Raw genomic sequence first — 18,599 nt, 5'->3', positions numbered from 1 at the left:
TGTATTGTATAACGATATTAAGTCAATAAGTCGGCGCCCTGAGCTTGGTCTGAGAGAATCGGATCCAGCGCAATCTAATTTATTAATAGCAAATAAAAGCTTTGTAATATAGTCTGATGCGCTTCGATGTTGTTCCCAATGATTGGTGGATATCGTAGCCAATTGTTCTCCTCTATTGAATTTCCTCTTTTCCAATGAACTCAGGCGTTCAGGCGTTTTTCATTACGATAGAAATGAGTACAATACCTTCTAGGAGAATGCAAGAAAACTTGTTTTGTTTTAATTATAATGCTTTGAGAAATAAAAGTCCTTAATGGAAAAATATATACTGAAAGGGCGTTGAACCTATTCCTTGTTTAATAATATGATTTTCAATTACATAACCGAGTACACATGTCAAGTTCTTATTAATTCTGGTACTATCTCGATTATATTTGTACGAAAGTTAACATAAATAAAAAAATACGCAGAAACAGATAAAACAGTATTTTATGTAGGTATATATGTACTTTTACATATGGGCCGTACAATTTTGTATGTTTCGTCATTATTTGTTTTTTTTTCAAACGCTAGTATGTGGTCAGCCTTCTGTGCCTGACACTCGCCGTTTGACACACTACAGTATCCCGGTTTCCTTACGATTTTTACCTTCATCTTACAATCGTGTGTTCATCAACAAAATATACTTAAGTAGTCAAAATTAAATGAAAACGCTTAATTATTTAATTTTTTTTATTTCAGATTGGATCCTTGAAGGGATTCTACCTTTTATCACATCACAAGGTGCATAAGAGATCTCTGGAGCCCAGTCATGAACATCATAAGAAGCTTAACGACGAACCACAGGTATGTATTTAGTTAATTATATAAATCTATGAAGGTTCTCTGTCGACGTTGTGAAACTTTTTGATGTAAATTGGGCGTATATTTACAAAAATTAGTAAACTAATGTAACAACATTGATAATGATCTGTAGTCGAGCTCATCATTTCTGAAGGTCTTATAGTGACGTCACCAAATTTCCTCTGCTCCCCCTGTCCTGGGCCTAAGTACCTCGATATCGACTACTCTGGGTCACAATAAGTATTTCTAAATTTTTTTGGACCACGTCACGTTCAAAAAAACTCAGAATTCGTTTGTTACTAAGTGTCGAAAGACAAGTAGAAAGAGGAATGTAGATAATATATTAATATATAAAAATCGACTAAGTTTTTCTTTTTTGAAAGGAAATGGTTTAATGCTAGCAGTATGTGGGATATATGTAAAACAAATATCGTTCGGTATCTCATTTCAGCTCAGATATTATTGGGCCCGATAGTAATAAACATTTATGAGATGATACTTCGAAACAGGAATGCCAGACTTGAATAAAATCATAATATCAAAGTTTCACGACATCAAAGTGACGATTCCTATTCTGACATTTTGCTATTCTAGATTTGACCCCACGTTAGTGTAGGCACTTGTTTTCTAATGAATGTTTGCCACAGTATGCTGGAAATGATTATTTGTAATATTTGAGGATATCTTGCCTCGAAAAATCTTTCGTGTTACTAAAGCTTTAGCGTACTGAAATAACTAAGTGATTTCAGCATTAACTATAATTATCTGACGGTACAAAATTATAATTTGCTAACTTCATATTTAGGTAGATATAATATAGTCTTACTGGGTTAGTTTGGAGAGATTAATAGTGTGCTATAACTATAGTGAGATAGGTCAAATCTAAGTGTAATTCAAAGCAATTACGGCGTGATGGAGTAGCAAATGGCATTACCCAGTGCATTGCCTTCAATTAAGGCTACAAGGATAATGCCGCGGCCTGACCGCCAAATGAGCTTTGCGCTTGTGGCTAAGTGCGGCCCGGTTATTATATTTGTAACTAGAAATATTGATCTGAAGTTAGGCATGGATCCAACAATGTTACTGTTGTCTAACGCTGTCTTGGCTAAATGCGTTTTATCGATCCCTGTTTACCAGAATGATTTGTCAAGCTTAAATAGGTTTTCTTTTTTAATGTAAAAGCAGGAGTTAAGTGATACCGCCGTGCTACCGCCGCTCGCAAGTGTATTGCAGGCCTTTTAAGAAATGGTACTATCTTTTTGTAAAAACTCGGATTCGGAAATACTTCAGTGGGCTATATAATATATAGGCACTATATTATGGAGAAGAAACTTATTAATGCCATGGTTTTAGTTAATGAATATAGAATTGAATTTCAGTTTTTTGTCTCAAGTTTATAATACGTATTCAACGTGCAGATCGAAATGAAATTATTATTATAAGTAACGTATAAAAGAAGTAGTTCCTTACTAAGAAGGTATATCATATTAAGATCAACTGTATGGCAAAGAGTGGCACAGTGCTGACAGATATGGCGGGATTTACAGGAGGCATTTGCTCAACTAGGGCACACAAATATTAAAAAAAATTAAATGTTAGAAATATGTTTAAGTGTAAAAGTATGTGCGTAATTAAATGTTAACAATGTTTCAGAGGTTAAGATAAAAGAGTAAATAAAATACATCCTAGTACTTATTTATTTTACTTTTTCCATTTCATTATTGAAAAAGCCTTTATGTATTATAAACATAAAATACATTCCAACTTCTGGGACGGAATAAGTTGGCACCAGAGAGTATATTAACTGGGCGAAACTTTTAGTTGAGAATGTCTATCAATGACGTGTCGGATATAAAACGTCCAGTTACAATAGTTCAGCGATCGGATCGCAAAGACGAAAAGACGAAAAGTTCGGCCCGCGCTATACCGATTTTCTTTTGTCCGATAACTTTGTAAACCTTTGTGCGGACCGACAATGTTGACTAACGCTTAGTTTCCGCTGCGCTTTTTAAATGTCGAACTCAGTTGTCTAGAATTTCCAATCTCTTCCAGTTTTATGAACTTTGACGTATAGATTAGGAGCTAACAATCCGAATGTGTGTTTCTTTTTATTTCATGTGTAAAGTATATATCAAGAAGTTTAAGCAAACACATTTTTACCTCGGAATTCTATTTTAATAAAATTTCGTGCATGAAGTTGGGTGATTTTGCTATTCTAAAAGGCCATAGACAGATAGATTTTCTGCATCTTGTTGCTTATTATTTAATGTTGCTTTAAAAAATATTCCTTATTAACCAGTATTCCTGATATTAGCGCGTTCAAAAAACAAACTTTTAAATAAAATGGAACATAAATCAATGTTGACCTGTTGTACCTACACAGTTGAAACAATTGTTTCACTCAGATTGAAATTCAAAAGCCCTGTAAATTGATTCTATTGTTATTGGTATGCGGGTTAGTCGATGTATTAAAAAATAATTGACCAAGATTTCTTCAGTGTAACAAAATCTTTACCGACTTGGCTAGGCCAACCGACTAATAAAACTAAGGGGCGTTACATTGCCAGCCTTTCTCATGTTTATCAGTACCAACCCTCACTACATGATATACATGTCTCATTCCGCTTTGAACCCAATTTTCACCCAGTTTTAGTTAGAATTTCTAAAATTTCTCATTCTTTAATGATGGTGTTTCTATTATGAAATAAATAATGTTTTCGATAGTGTTTTATTTCGTGAATTATAAGGTGTATGTATCTGTTATAACAACTACATAATAATTTCTCTCGGTTTGAGGCCACGTTAAATGAATTAATGTCAATACAGTATACGCGCTCGTTGATTTTTTTTAAGGTGGGCAATTAAACACTCCAATAATGTTGTTGATTCACTACACTGACGTTACGTAAACTGTTTAACTTCAAACTTCTACCAAGGAATTGCCCGTACGCATGTGACACAACTTCTTTTATTATCAATATCGTACTCCTACTCGACCATCCCATTTCGGGCAGACGTTCGACTTCAATTCGTAACAATTCGTAAACAACCGAAAGAGTCAAACGAGCACACAACATGCGCACTTATACTAGCAATATTCTTAAGATTAATCTAAAGATTTAACATGGACAAACAGATTAAGTCCTGATGCTGTAGCTGAATTGTTATAACCAGGTAGTGCATTATATGTCCGAAGGTATTGCAGTTGTTTTTATATTAGATAATTAAAAATAATATAATTTAGAAGATTTTACAACATGTAAGTACTCGTGTTTTTAGGTAAATATTGATAAAAATATTTAGAATTTAATTAGATAAATATTAAAAAAAACTAATAGTGTATATGTGCAATCGTTTTGGTTTTTTAATAGAACAAAAATATTTTTTTCTTAATTAAATGAAAACCAACCTAACAAAGTAATTGCCTAATAGAAAGAATTGGGAAGTTTTTAACTAAAAGGGTAGAATTAAAAGAAATTCGTTAACAGCATAGCATGTGAGTACAAAAACCTTTGTTATTTACAAAATTTAAATAAAGGCGTCGCCGTCGCTTGTTCTATAACAGGGTAAACGAGCCATTGTGGGTACCATTGTGCCCGTCCCTTCAAACCTTTTCTTTTAGTGTTAGTGATGGGCCGTATTAGTTTAGGACCATCTCAAATTATGGATAAATTTTTACACACACTATAAAGAAAACATGTTATAGCTTAGTTAAGATAATATTTTTTTAGGCTATGGTCAAGCAAAAGTATATGGATGTTATTTTTTTAAATTCTGGCTTCGAAGGAAGTAGAATTAATTTCTTCTTTATAAAGTATTGAATGTCGCGGACTTATTCCACATAATTGACTCGCCTAAACAATTGTTTTTTTTATAAAAAAAATAAAGATCGTCGCTATCGATCGCTAATCCGAACAATCGAATCGAAATCCTACAGCGGCTACAAATCAAATAACAACGAAATCTGCAATCCATTAATAGTTTGGAAGTACCACTGTCGAGGAAGTCATTAAAAGATCAACCGAACAATACAAAGGGAGACTTTAGCAACACCTCAACCCTCTAGTTTCGGGCTTCTTAGAAATAGCAGACTGCGTGTTTCGGCCTAGACGGGCAGCTTGGCAGTTTGGTAGATAGGAAAGAAATCAAATTATTGGATTTGCATTCGCTAATTGCCTTAAATCATTTCATAAAATCTGATGGTTAAAAAACCATGTTAATTATGATTTTCCATAAATACAAAATTCAAAATAGTATTTATAAATACACAAGATATAAAATTTGAAAAAATAAATCTATTTCCATATCACAGTTTTCCAATAAAACACTTTGTGTAATCCACGATACGTATTAACGAGTTGTTAGTATGCCTATTTTGTTAGATTATAGGTAGCCGTCGTTTCCTTAGTAATCACACTTCTACGTGGGAAAATAACATAACCATGGCAACGAAAGGGCCTCTATTTTGTAATAAGGCCGATAAGGATTAAGCTAAACAAATTGTTCGTTATTCGCCGTTTTTCATACAGCATAAATATTAACTATGTTTGACCCCGGCGTTTGCTCAGCTGGACGCGCTAACAAGCGACGGCAAAACAATATGGCCGGGTTTTGTTTATGTAAAAAGTTTATCTGGGAAAGATAAATCGGCGCACGTTTAGTTGGAGAATCTAAAATATTTGCATTTAAAGTTTTATTTTAGTTGGAAACGGGCGATTTGTGTATACGGAAATCCCTTAGGTGTAAACAGTTTCTTGGAATAGAAATATTTTAAAATAAAGTTCGTCGAATATTTACGTTTTAACGTTGACCCTGGCGCCATCTTGTCCTCATGACGCGATCAGTTATTGCCAGGTTTATAATTTGAGAATATGCACTTTTATTTTATTTTACATTACTTAGTCAGGAATAGCTATTCTACTTTTACTATTAATTTCGATATATTTCAACAAATGAGTGAAATGTGCCCCATGTTACAATGAAACGGGACTTCATACATGTAATTAAATGAGATTAATCAAATTTTTTCTACTGAAACAATTGAATTGTATTTAACGAAGATTAGTCAGTTTTAAAGTCATCTCCGAGGGCTGAATAACCCTTTAATTGTTATTCAAAGTTCATTTGGCTTTTGTATTTAGTTTATCTCAGTTACGGGTAGGTATTTTATATATTTAAATTGTATATAAATAGTGTTTTTATAATAGAAGACCGGGTTTATCGGTTTGGTACAATTTGACAAGTTCAAGTTGTTCAATTCCAGACAGTTCAATCCCTGGGGAAACAAAATCAGTTCTGGAAACCTGTGAAATACGTGCAGTATTTCTGTCTCATTCTATAATGTGTAGTTTTCTGAAGTTGTTAATAGCTTATCAAATTAATAATAATAAGAAGGCAATATTCTTCTATATTACACACCAATATAACTTTTATGTTAAAATAAGTCCTTTGATTTCTCTTATAAAGCCAGACAATATAGGAACAAATGCCAGGCGAGGGACTTTATTAAATTACTGTATCATTATTTATTTTCTGAAATCACCCAGAGGGCAGAGACTAAACGGGACATAGGCGGTTTACACGTAGTCGTAATAAATACTGATTTTTCGTATATTGGTTGAATTTTCCCAAACCATGTCCGGTACTATCGCTATCAATAACGTAAAAGAAATCTTTAAATAGAAGACGGTTATACAAATTAAATATTTGTTACCTGTCAACATAATTAAAACAGTTGAATGTTTAAAACTAAACAAAGGAATCTATTTGACAGACGTTTGAATTTCGAACAAGTTTCAAAGGAAATTAATTTTAAGTAGTCAAAAGTTGGGAAGTGAATTTTTGCAACTTACCTCGTCGCTTAAAAATTATTTTCCCTCGCAATGAAATACAGAGTCAGCATGGCGGCCTTTCTCATGCTAATACGAGTTCGTGCTATTTTCTCGCTGTCTATTGCTTTCCAACAACTGTGAAATTGCACCGTCCGAACCGTACATAAATGTCTTGTTTAGCGAGAGCGTAAAGAATTGTTCCATTTTACCCCGCTGTTCTTATAGATACGCTTCTAAGTATACAATTATATATCAGTGTTATTTAAATAAGTTTTGCTATTTTTATTGCCCGGCAATTTCAATATGGGAGGTTATTTCAACGCACAGCATGTGTTGAAATTGTTACTAAATAGTTTTGGTCATCTTTTTTCAGCGTTAGGTGTTACTAATAGACAATTTAATCACTATATGGTAGATATAAATGACGCCTTTACTAGATTAAGATTATCTTTTATACATTTCACAGTAATCAGGCATTCTCTATTTATGTAATAACATACATAGCTCATACCAAATAATTTTCATGTGATCCTTGCGTTAAGTATTTCTTTTTAGGGTTAATACTCGTATACATTCCAAATATACTGCATATTTGACTGTATTGTTTGTTATTATAAGGTGCGGTGGTTTGAGCAACAACGAGAGAGACGTAGAGTTAAAAGAGATTATAAACCATATGAAGGAGCTCTATGGTCTCAATTAGCGAGGCGGCCGGCATCACATCGTACGAGACATCGTGCAATAACACCATCCCTTTTCCCTGATCCATTGTTCAAAGAACAGTGGTATTTAGTAAGTTTTTTAATATATTTTCTGGTAATAATTAAAAATCTTAAAAGAATCATAGAGATTTAGAAGTTCAAAGAAAATATTCAAAAGCATGTCTTGAAAAGGTATATCATTTTCAACCTATTTAACATGAATGCCGGATTTTTAATATCTATTCCAACTGGCAACGTTTACTTAATTGAAAATTTGTCTTTAGAATGGCGGTGCAAAGGATGGATTAGACATGAATGTAGCACCGGCGTGGCAAAAAGGTTATACAGGGAAAGGCGTAGTGGTCTCCATTCTGGACGATGGAATTCAAACTAATCATCCGGACCTTAAGCAGAATTATGTAAGTTATTTAGATGCGGTTGAAGTTATTTCTGAATATTGCCAATTATGTCTAAACTATAACCAGTTTTCCATATTTGATAACTAAATTTATAATATTTTAGGACGCGCTTGCATCAACTGATATCAATGGTAATGACGATGACCCAATGCCTCAAGATAATGGAGATAACAAACACGGTACTCGATGTGCAGGAGAAGTAGCTGCAGTTGCGTATAACCAATACTGCGGTGTTGGTATAGCTTACAACGCAAGTATAGGCGGTGTTAGAATGTTAGACGGGATTGTCAATGACGCAGTAGAAGCCAGAGCTCTAGGTTTAAATCCTGATCACATTGACATCTACAGTGCCTCATGGGGACCTGAAGATGATGGCAAAACCGTTGATGGTCCAGGACCTCTTGCAAGAAGGTATAATTTTTATTATTTTGAAAGCGTAATAAGATTGAAATGACATATTAAATGTGTGACCTATGTTTACAGAGCATTTATCTATGGCGTGACAAGCGGCAGAAGGGGCAAAGGTAGCATATTTGTTTGGGCTTCCGGGAACGGAGGCCGTCATACAGATTCCTGTAACTGTGATGGGTATACAAACAGTATATTTACCTTATCAATATCTAGTGCTACTCAGGGTGGTTATAAACCGTGGTATTTAGAAGAATGTTCATCTACATTAGCCACTACATACAGTTCAGGAACTCCTGGTCATGACAAGAGTGTTGCTACGGTTGACATGGATGCCAGATTGAGACCTGATCGTATCTGTACCGTAGAACACACTGGTACATCTGCGTCAGCGCCATTAGCGGCTGGTATATGTGCGTTAGCCTTAGAAGCAAATCCAGACTTAACATGGAGGGATATGCAATATCTCGTAGTTATGACTTCCAGGCCTCAACCGCTCGAAAAAGAAAGTGGTTGGATTGTTAATGGGATCAAAAGGAAAGTAAGTCACAAGTTTGGTTATGGCTTAATGGATGCTTCTGAAATGGTAAATTTAGCAGAACAGTGGATATCGGTTCCACCACAACATATTTGTAAATCACAAGAAATAAACGAAGATAAAGCTATAGATTCTTCCTATGGATACACTTTAAAAGCACATATGGACGTTACGGGGTGCAGTGGAACTGTAAATGAAGTTCGATTTTTAGAACATGTGCAGTGCAAGATATCTTTGAGATTTTTCCCTAGGGGTAACTTGCGGATACTACTGACATCTCCCATGGGAACAACATCGACATTATTATTTGAACGACCTCGAGATGTAGTAAGTTCTAATTTTGATGATTGGCCTTTCTTAAGTGTACATTTCTGGGGTGAGCGTGCAGAAGGTAGATGGACCCTTCAAATTGTAAACGCTGGTAATAGACATGTTAACCAGCCTGGTATTTTAAAGAAATGGCAGTTAATATTCTATGGAACTAATGTTGATCCTGTAAGATTAAGTACGAAACGACCATCGGCATTGGGTCCTCCTTTCGGTTTCCCAACTGGAGTAGATGGCTATGATACAGTCGGGGATTCTTTTTATAATACTGACGCGTTTACCAATTACCAGAACTTTCCTTCATTATTTGCTGCTGGGTCAGATCCAGAAAAAGCAATAGCCCGTCTCGACGGACATAATATCCCTTCAACGCATGGGGAGAATGTCCTCGCTGATAGTAATGATAAGCGTGTCATGCATGACTGTGATCCCGAATGCGATGCCCAAGGATGCTATGGAAAAGGACCTACACAATGCATCGCCTGCAAGCACTATAGACTTGACGATGCTTGTGTTTCTCGATGCCCACCGAGAAGTTTTGCAAACCAAGGAGGAGTATGCTGGCCATGTCACGAGTCTTGTGAAACTTGCATTGGACCTGGGCAAGATTCTTGTTTGACTTGTGCACCCGCACATTTATTGGTTGCTGACCTAGCCGTCTGTTTGCAACAATGCCCTGACGGATACTATGAAGACAGTGATGCATCTGTTTGTCGGGCGTGCGCTATGCATTGTTCAACATGTTCTGATAGAGCCGACGCTTGTACGTCATGTGAACATCACCTTGTTTTATACAATGGTACTTGTGTTGCGTCTTGTCCACCCACAACATACGAAACTGAAGATGATTCTTGCGCTAATTGTCATACGTCGTGCGACACTTGTATGGGACCAGGACCAGTTCAGTGCATTACTTGCCATCCATCAAATTACATCCTTGACGGTCGCTGCGTTAACTCGTGCCCGAGTGCATATTACGCCGATAAAAAACGGAAAGAATGTTTGAAGTGAGTTCAACCTAAATTCCTTAATGTCAATAGTAATTTTTAAGCAAATCTTTTAAAAAATAAATCGTTATTTACTTTTTCTTGTAGATGTCCAGTTGGTTGTTCCAATTGCTTAAGTTCATTTTGCTTAAGTTGCGACACTAATTGGGAATTAAATAAAAAGGGTAAATGTCTCCCCGTTGGCAATGATCGTTGCAGTGCTGGTGAATTTTCTTCTAGCAACACTTGTCAGAACTGTAATGAAGCGTGTGATACGTGCTATGGCGAAGACGAAAAGAATTGTTTAACTTGCCCCGCTCCAAATCTCTTGCAGAACTACAAGTAAGATTAAAATATATTACACTATTATTAACACTATGATAATTTATTATTAATCGTTAAAAGTATTAACGTTTTCAATTGATAGGTTTCAATAGATTTAAAAAGTAACCGTCATTTCATCATCGTCAAGTCTTCTTTATAGTTTTCTTTGTAATTATCCCAGCTTAATAATCAAAGTCGATTCCCATCATCTCACGGATTCAATAGAACGTTAAAAAATGTTTTGGTCCTAACTACTTTTTTCAGATGTGTGTCTGAATGTGGCCGTGGGTACTATCCAGAAGCGGGTAGGTGTGCGAAATGTGTTCATGGGTGTTCCCAATGTGCATCAAGACTTAATTGTACCAGCTGCGAAGGATCTTTGCGATTACAATCAGGGGCTTGCAGGACTTCGTGTGCCGAAGGGTAAGAATTATACTAAAAGTTGGAAAATATTTTTATAAAGGAGTAAATATAGAAAACATATTACAAAGCAATCAAATATCAATCATGAAAAGATATTGGTGTTTCTTTGTGAAAGTCGTATTATATTACGATATCAATTCAATTTACTTACATGTAAATATGAAGATTCTGTAATATATATCCTTTTCTACTTGGATGCCAAGCTTTAGAACGATTTAAAAGCGTTCGGAACCAAAACTTAAGGCTATATTATGGCAGGTACTACGCGGACCGTGGAGTATGTTCTAAGTGCTACCTGTCATGTCGGACCTGCAGCGGTCCAAGACGGGATCAGTGCGCTTCATGTCCGTCAGGGTGGAGGCTAGCAGCTGGAGAATGTTACCCTGAGTGCCCACAAGGTATTTAACTTATCTATAGGTATACGAAGTAAAGTCTTTTAGAGCTAGAGACTAAACTACTACACGAACAAATCAACTTGGCACCTCCGTTTAATGTGCTTCTCTGTGGAATGGAAAGTTATAATATCTGATTTGGGGAAAAAAAATTTTTTTTGAAGAATATTTATATTGCAATATGTAATATAATTCATTCATTCAACATTTGCAATTTAATTTATTTAATTGACATATTTTACCAGGTTTCTATAAAACAGAGGACGGTTGCCGCCACTGCCACCACTATTGCCGTGAATGTGATGGCTCTGGGCCTCTCCATTGCAAATCGTGCCCCCCTGGCTTTATGTTAGATGGCGGACTTTGTATGGAGTGTCTGGGCTCGCAGTATTACGACAAAAGCAGTGGAACGTGTCATAGCTGTCACGATTCGTGTAGAACGTGTTCTGGGCCGGGACAGTTTAGTTGTACCGGGTGCTCGCGACCTTTGAGGTTTGATAGGTCAGTATTTTATACGGTACGGTTATTTTGTGCCGTAGTTATTGTATTATGTTTTCAAATATAAAGCATGAATTTGTCTTTGTCACATTTGAATATTGCTTTCCTACTGTCACTTAAGCTTTAAGGTAATTAACACATACTAAGGCCACTTTCTGAATTTTTAAGTCCTTCAATAATTAAAAAATAATAATAATTAAATTACAAACTTCTTGGTTATAGATTAAACAACCAATGTGTACCGTGTTGTTCTGAGTCTAGTCAAGCTGCCAATTCAACCCCAGCATCGACACCAGACTGCTGTCACTGTCATCCTGACACTGGTAAGAAAAAAATTACTTACGGTTATTAAAAAATATTACTTACGTACTCCGTTGTGGATGTTTTTAAACGACAGCAAGAGAGTCTGTGGCTAGGAGCACAACGTGACTTCGCGTTTATTTAAACTATTTTTTTTTATTTAGTAATCCCATTTAAGGATAGTATCATTGTATAGCGATACTATAGAAAGTTAATGGTGATTTTTTTTTATTAAACCGATTAGATTTCGGATCACAAATTCTACTTTAAAATATTATTAGACAGTATTCATTTATAATAAATTCAATATTTGATGAAAACAAGAAATATTACTTTATTATTTAAAACATTAAAGTATTGATATTAATATAGATTATATTGATATACAAAAATTCTTTAGTTAATGCTTGTAAATCACAATAAAAAATTTCACACAAAACCATACTAACAATGAAAACGTAACACAAAATATTTGATATTGAAATATTCTGGCGTCAATGGAAATTACAAATTATATTTTCTTTCGTCTACGCGAGCACGAGACCAGGCAGTAATCCGACCTGCCTGAAGTTGCGGTAAATCATTAATTAGATCCAAGTTAGCACATCATGTAAAATAAGACAAATTTAGACCTCCAAAGGTTCGCGTACTTTCGACGGTACCAGTAGCTTTTAATTAAGAGACACCAAAGGTAAAATTAAATAATAACAAAATTTATTTGCCTCTTCACAATATTGCATTTTACGGGTCAACATTCCGCCATCTTTCATCTAAAGAAGTCCTCTGGTAACAGTTCACCAGTCCATCATCCAACAGAAATATACAAACACTACACACTATAACTAAACCAAAGTAACAAACAAAATAACATTACATATGAGTGGTTGTGGGTGTGTGTGTGATATTAATTTATTAAAAAAGTGTAAATTCAATATAAATATTAGGCAATGTTAATTACATGTTCAGGTGACTGTATAAACTCATCCGTGGCGGGAAAGCGGCGTATAGCAGAGTGGGGTGCCCTTCAAAGCTCTAATGACACTCCATCAAAAACACCTCTTAATCCAGGAATGATGTTTCTGGTATTTATCGCTGCTGGAACTATTGTGGTCGGGCTTATGGCTGTACAGGTAATTGTTGTAAAGATTTCGGAAACTAGTTATTCCAGCTCTATACTAAAAACCCTCATCATTTATGAATTAATGTTGACGCCATTTTAAATATAGGTATATATAAAATCAGTTTCGCTACAACCTTTTTATGTCTGGACCTCAGATTTCTGTATCTGTTTCATGATCATTTGTCAATCTAAGGGACAAGTAGGGGAGCGAATGTTAAATTCGCAAATAGGCAGAAAGTCCATTGGAGCACAGCCGGGGATCGAACCTATGATCTTAGGGTTGAGGGTCGCACGCTGAAGCCACTAAACTAACACTGTTCTTAATTTAAATATATACTAATGAATATATTTTGTCCTTTTTTAACAATCTATTTATGAGGAATAAATTCCTTTTATAAAATATAACCTACTCCAACGACTTTAATTTATTAAAAAATAAATACACGTCGAACGCACTCTTTCAGTTATTTGAGTTCGATATTTTACTAAAATTATTTTTTTCGCAAATGTTCAATTGCAATATTAATGAGACAGACACAAAAATTTGTCTTTTGCCGTTGTGGCAAACCACAACAGGTTTTTCATATGTCAATTCTAGACTTTGGTCTCATCTAAATCTGTATCACTGAGGGATAATGCTAGCTTATAATTAGTGCTAATCAGACTAAGCAACATTCCTTATAGTTAAGTAATAAATTCAGTCAAAATCTGCGATTATGCGATAACGACATCTATGCTCATATTTGGTCTTAAATACCAAAAGTCGTAACAACTGATGACGTTGTTATTCAGTATCTAATACTTATTATTCAATACCATAATATGCAGTATGAAATAAAACTAAATTTTAATTATTTCACATGAAAATTATAATAAAAAGACATTACGTACATATAATAATAACTTTTCTACATTAAAAAAAAACGTTTGCGTACGCGTGTGCGTTAGAAGTTATACTTCTTAGGCGTATGTATGTAGACAAATCGACAGAAACAATAGAATAGAAAAGAATTGATTGAAAAATTTACTAAACTATATCTAATTAAATAAAGTTTATTTAAATATCACAAATAGTATTTATTTATTTACACTGTTTAATAGTACTGTTACGAAACACGTGTTGTAAATATAAAAAATACTAGAATATACAACTTGAACGTAGTTATCGATTTTCTTGCCACCTAGAACTAACTTTATGATGTCGAATTTAGGTGTTGGCGTGCGCGCGCATCGTAAAAATTTAAAATTGCGCCAAAATAAGTACATATAACTTTAAAAATCTATTATTTCTTTTATAAAGCGATCTAATTCAGCCGTGGCCTTTGATTTTGGTCATTATAACCGGTCTGTTGTTCTAAACAATGTTGTTTGTCGGTTTTGACTGTCAATAAAATATCCTCCCCAGTAAATGTACAAAAAACCTACGTGAAAGTATATCTTTGTTAATATGCTTCCATAAAGCTCCAGGCTTCAAAATTGAAAATCCCCGGAGAAGATTATAACGTATTTATCTCAGTTTGCGTGATGTTTGTCATTTCTTGCTTTCCATCTCATTTAGTGATTACAACTCTCCCTGGTCTCAAAGGGATACGTCTTTTTGTATCTTTTTAACATAACATTACATTTTTTCCTGTTAAAATATGTTTATGCTAGATTAATTTTTTTTTTGGGTTTTAATCGTCCTGTGTTCCTCATAATCGATTTTTTTAACGCGCAAAGATTTCACTGTTGACAATGCATTATCGAGTAAATATATCTATATAATTACTCAAGATTTTTATTGGTTTTATAAGAACCAAAGTTCTAGTAATTTTATAATATCTATGATTCCATAGTAAGAATTTAAATGTTAGGGAATAAACCTTGACATTAAGGGCCTGTTTCACAATGTATGGATAAAGTACCAAATAGCTATGCAACACATAAATTATTCGAAAGATAGAAGCGCTATCTGACAGTCGTGAAAAGCAAAAATAAAGTTTATCGTACCAATAAGTAATAAATAGCTTATTTGGAACTTATCCGGACATTGTGAAACAAGCCCTTATATTTCATATTTCAAAATGTAATTAAATTTATTTAATTAAATTATTTTATATAGGTATTATTATAATATTGGTCATAATTTTCACGTCATGTATTTTTACATTGATTTATATAAGAGATACCCATATTTCTTTTAGTTGCAGTGGACGAAGCGGCAACGCCGCGACAGCAAGCAGGGGGCGATTTATTCGCCGCTCGCTTGCAGTGATGACGGTGACGTCACGGTCTTTGCGTCCCGTACTGCCGTCCCAGTGTGCGAGCGGGACAGCGAATGTCTCGAACACGAACAGGAATCACTCCTAGAACATTCCATATAGCGCGCGCTGTGATGTTAGCTGTAAGTTATATTTTAGAAACAGCTGGCTTTCAAATGTTTACATTACGTATGGAATATTAGTGACATTTCAAATTGAGTTTTTTCTGATTGTATAAAGAGTGACACGGAATATTACTTAAGTAACGGTTCGAAGCACTGAATGAATGATTTTGTTTTATATTCAACTTTATAATGCACGAAAAGTTAGTTTCTGTAGCTAAGTTTCTCTTATATTTTACCAATTTATAAAACTATTGTTTTGGGCCAGTTGTTTCGCATAGTTTTTTGTGTCATATGTATCTACAGCTATCAACTGTCAGCGCTAAGGTACTAACGTCAGAGGTTTACAATTGACATTGAAATGTCATCACTCGAATATATTTTTACCGAATCTTCCTTTACGTTTGAATGTAGATATAATATGAATACTATTTAGGCCAATATAAGTACTCAAATATAGATAGGATGAAAAACTGTGTACAGGTAGAAAATTAATATTTTGATAATCCTCTGAGTGATGACGTAACAAATTTAATGGAAATAAGATGTTATATTTTATTCGTAATTAGGTGTAAATTGTTAATGAACAAAATGTTCTAAGCGACAGGGCATTGCCCTCTGCCGTCTACAATGTGATATAAGCGCTTAGAGGTGAATACGTATAATTACTGCTGTTATTATTTGTCACTAGCGAATCCTCATTGAAAAGCGAAATTTCAGCTGCACCATATTAAGAAAAAGTATTATTAAATATTTAAAAAGAAACGCTATTTCTAAAACCGCAAAGTTAATACACGGATATAATATAGTTTGAACACGGAACAAACAAACAAGTCACAAACATAAGTTCCCAACTCGCACACAAAACGGTGTCAAACATTGCAGATACGAAAATTCGCTTGCGGTCAAACTTTGGGGGCAGTAAATTTAAATTATGGCCCGCACCGAATCTGCTTACTGTGTCTTGTACCCTCAAGTCAATAGTTAAACACCAGAAACTACGCAACTTTGTTAGGCAAGATTCCAAACGGGACGGACTTGGTGCCTTTGGAGCCCCAAAATTGATGTCAATTTATTTAATAAATGTGCGTAAATTTTGAAATAATACATCGTCTTTTTTCTCATTAAAGGAATTACTAAAATTGTTAAAATAATGAATTGATTTTATATTCCTAATCTGTATTTGTCCAGCGTTGATATTCACATAGTTTTGTATTCCAACTCAAAGCCATCAAGTCTTTAAGAAACTAAACTGTAACCATCTTTGTAATGTTGCCATTTCAGTGGTAATCCAATATTTTAATTAGACCAATCTTAATTGATTGGTTCTCAATGGGGCCCCTAAATTAATGAAGGGCCGTGTCGACACTTGATAACTTAGAAATAGTTTGCACAAGAACGGTTCATGTAACAGTGACCCAAGAGTTTATACTTTGTGTTGCCAACTTAACGCGTCAATTCGATATGCTGACGACAAATTAATTTGTATAAAAAATTTAAAGGTAGTTAAAGGAACATGCGTTCAGTTAAAACATACACGAAAATATTAACAATAATTGTCGATGGTGACAGCAATGTTTGGAATTAATGAAATTAATACTGTTGACAGTTTAACGATAACAGCAGTGAATGAATAATTTAATAATAATAATTACACACGGTATCTGATACTTTATTAATAACAATAACATGCCATATCGATGCCAGATACGTATTTTGCTCTACAGCGACGCAATTAAAATAATTCTAAGGATTCGTAGGAATTAGGACCGATAGTTACCATACCGTACAATATTTACATTAGAAAACATTTTTTTGCTTGCTGGACTACATTTTTGCACTTATTTAAAGGTATGTGATTCGTTTTTTTAATTATCTATGATGTGATGTTGCGAATACATATACAGTCCAGTATGATCGGACTTTTTTACGATTTTCCGTAATCTTTTGTTATGAGTAGGAAATAAAGCTTTCGCTTTTTATAATGTTAAAGATCTAATATGGATTTTTCTCAGTGAAGTTTTATCTTTCTATGTGTCTGTCTCAAAATTTAGTTTAGTCTTTTGTACCAGGTATTGTTACCATTTACCATCACAAATTAGATAGGTCGTAAAATTATATTACATATAAATAATCAATTGGTAAATTTTATATATAGGAAATTTATTTTCTTGTTTGGGATTATTTGTGTACTTATTTAATCGGAAATCTTGACATCTGATTTATATTTTTTACTAAATATGCATAATCTTTTATAATTAGAAAAATTTCATATCAATTTTCAATTTAATTTTTATGTGTGTACGTTTTGTAATTTGTTTTAGTGATTATTTTTAATTAAATTGTATTTTTGTATGAAATGTTTCGTGAAATTTGTATTTATAATAAAAAAAATATGTCAAAATGCTTGTTTCTTTTACCCGTCCTTTAAAAGAGATATTTTATTTCTAGAAGCGTTGTTTATTATTAAAAGGTCTAAGAATAACACTGTACAAATATGTTAGTAAACAGATCTATAGAAACTGGGATAAATTAAAAATATGTTTTTGAAATATTTACCCTAAATGTGTACTGTGTAGTCTACTGCTGTTTTTGCAAGTAACACGAAAATGACAAGGAATTAACATTTATATGATCACACAAATCAATCAAATAAACGTTTAAAAGGTAAATTAAAATTAATAAACTGACACGAGAAAAAGGAGTTTATACCTTTTTAGTCACCTGAAGCCTATGGCTCCAGAAATCTTGCCCCGTAGCGCGTCATCTCTATAACATTGAATATAGAATTAAAGTAAATTCACTATAATATTTAGAAGCTTAACTAAAACTTTGACTTAAATTGGACACGACACACGCAAGTATGGTGAGATAATAAAAGGAAAGACACAATCGTGTGTTTACTTCGACAAAATGACTACATATTATCTACGCGTATTTGACTAGAGATTGACCAATCAAAATCGAACGATACGGGCCATTGCTTCGTTATTCGTACAGACTCTACTTGAGCGTTGATTTTTTTTCCTTTACAGCAAAGACCTGAAAATACCTAAACCAAAAATAAATTAGCTAAGTGTAGCAATGAATGCACTTGTAAGTTGCACTAACTTCCTCGGTTTCTTAA

The 18,599-nt window shown here is 34.1% G+C and overlaps 1 protein-coding gene across 1 annotated transcript in view; it reads left to right on the top strand.

Moving 5' to 3' along the window:
- LOC111003975 (furin-like protease 2) overlaps nucleotides 1-17,774 on the top strand; it is a 166,233-nt gene extending 148,459 nt beyond the window's left edge. The window contains exons 3-14 of the mRNA XM_022274767.2: nucleotides 742-846; nucleotides 7,293-7,466; nucleotides 7,660-7,794; nucleotides 7,898-8,205; nucleotides 8,278-10,074; nucleotides 10,162-10,395; nucleotides 10,642-10,800; nucleotides 11,059-11,198; nucleotides 11,438-11,693; nucleotides 11,913-12,013; nucleotides 12,957-13,120; nucleotides 15,294-17,774. Of these exons, the coding sequence (XP_022130459.1) occupies nucleotides 742-846; nucleotides 7,293-7,466; nucleotides 7,660-7,794; nucleotides 7,898-8,205; nucleotides 8,278-10,074; nucleotides 10,162-10,395; nucleotides 10,642-10,800; nucleotides 11,059-11,198; nucleotides 11,438-11,693; nucleotides 11,913-12,013; nucleotides 12,957-13,120; nucleotides 15,294-15,473 (3,753 nt within the window). The 3' untranslated portion in view covers nucleotides 15,474-17,774. The remainder of the gene's footprint in view (nucleotides 1-741; nucleotides 847-7,292; nucleotides 7,467-7,659; nucleotides 7,795-7,897; nucleotides 8,206-8,277; nucleotides 10,075-10,161; nucleotides 10,396-10,641; nucleotides 10,801-11,058; nucleotides 11,199-11,437; nucleotides 11,694-11,912; nucleotides 12,014-12,956; nucleotides 13,121-15,293) is intronic.
- The last annotated feature ends 825 nt before the right edge of the window (nucleotides 17,775-18,599 follow it).

Source organism: Pieris rapae, chromosome 5, assembly GCF_905147795.1.
Source record: "Pieris rapae chromosome 5, ilPieRapa1.1, whole genome shotgun sequence".
In the NCBI taxonomy this organism is placed as follows: domain Eukaryota; kingdom Metazoa; phylum Arthropoda; class Insecta; order Lepidoptera; family Pieridae; genus Pieris; species Pieris rapae.
The sequence above is the reverse complement of the archived record's forward strand: the minus strand, read 5'-3'. Positions and strand labels throughout refer to the sequence as shown.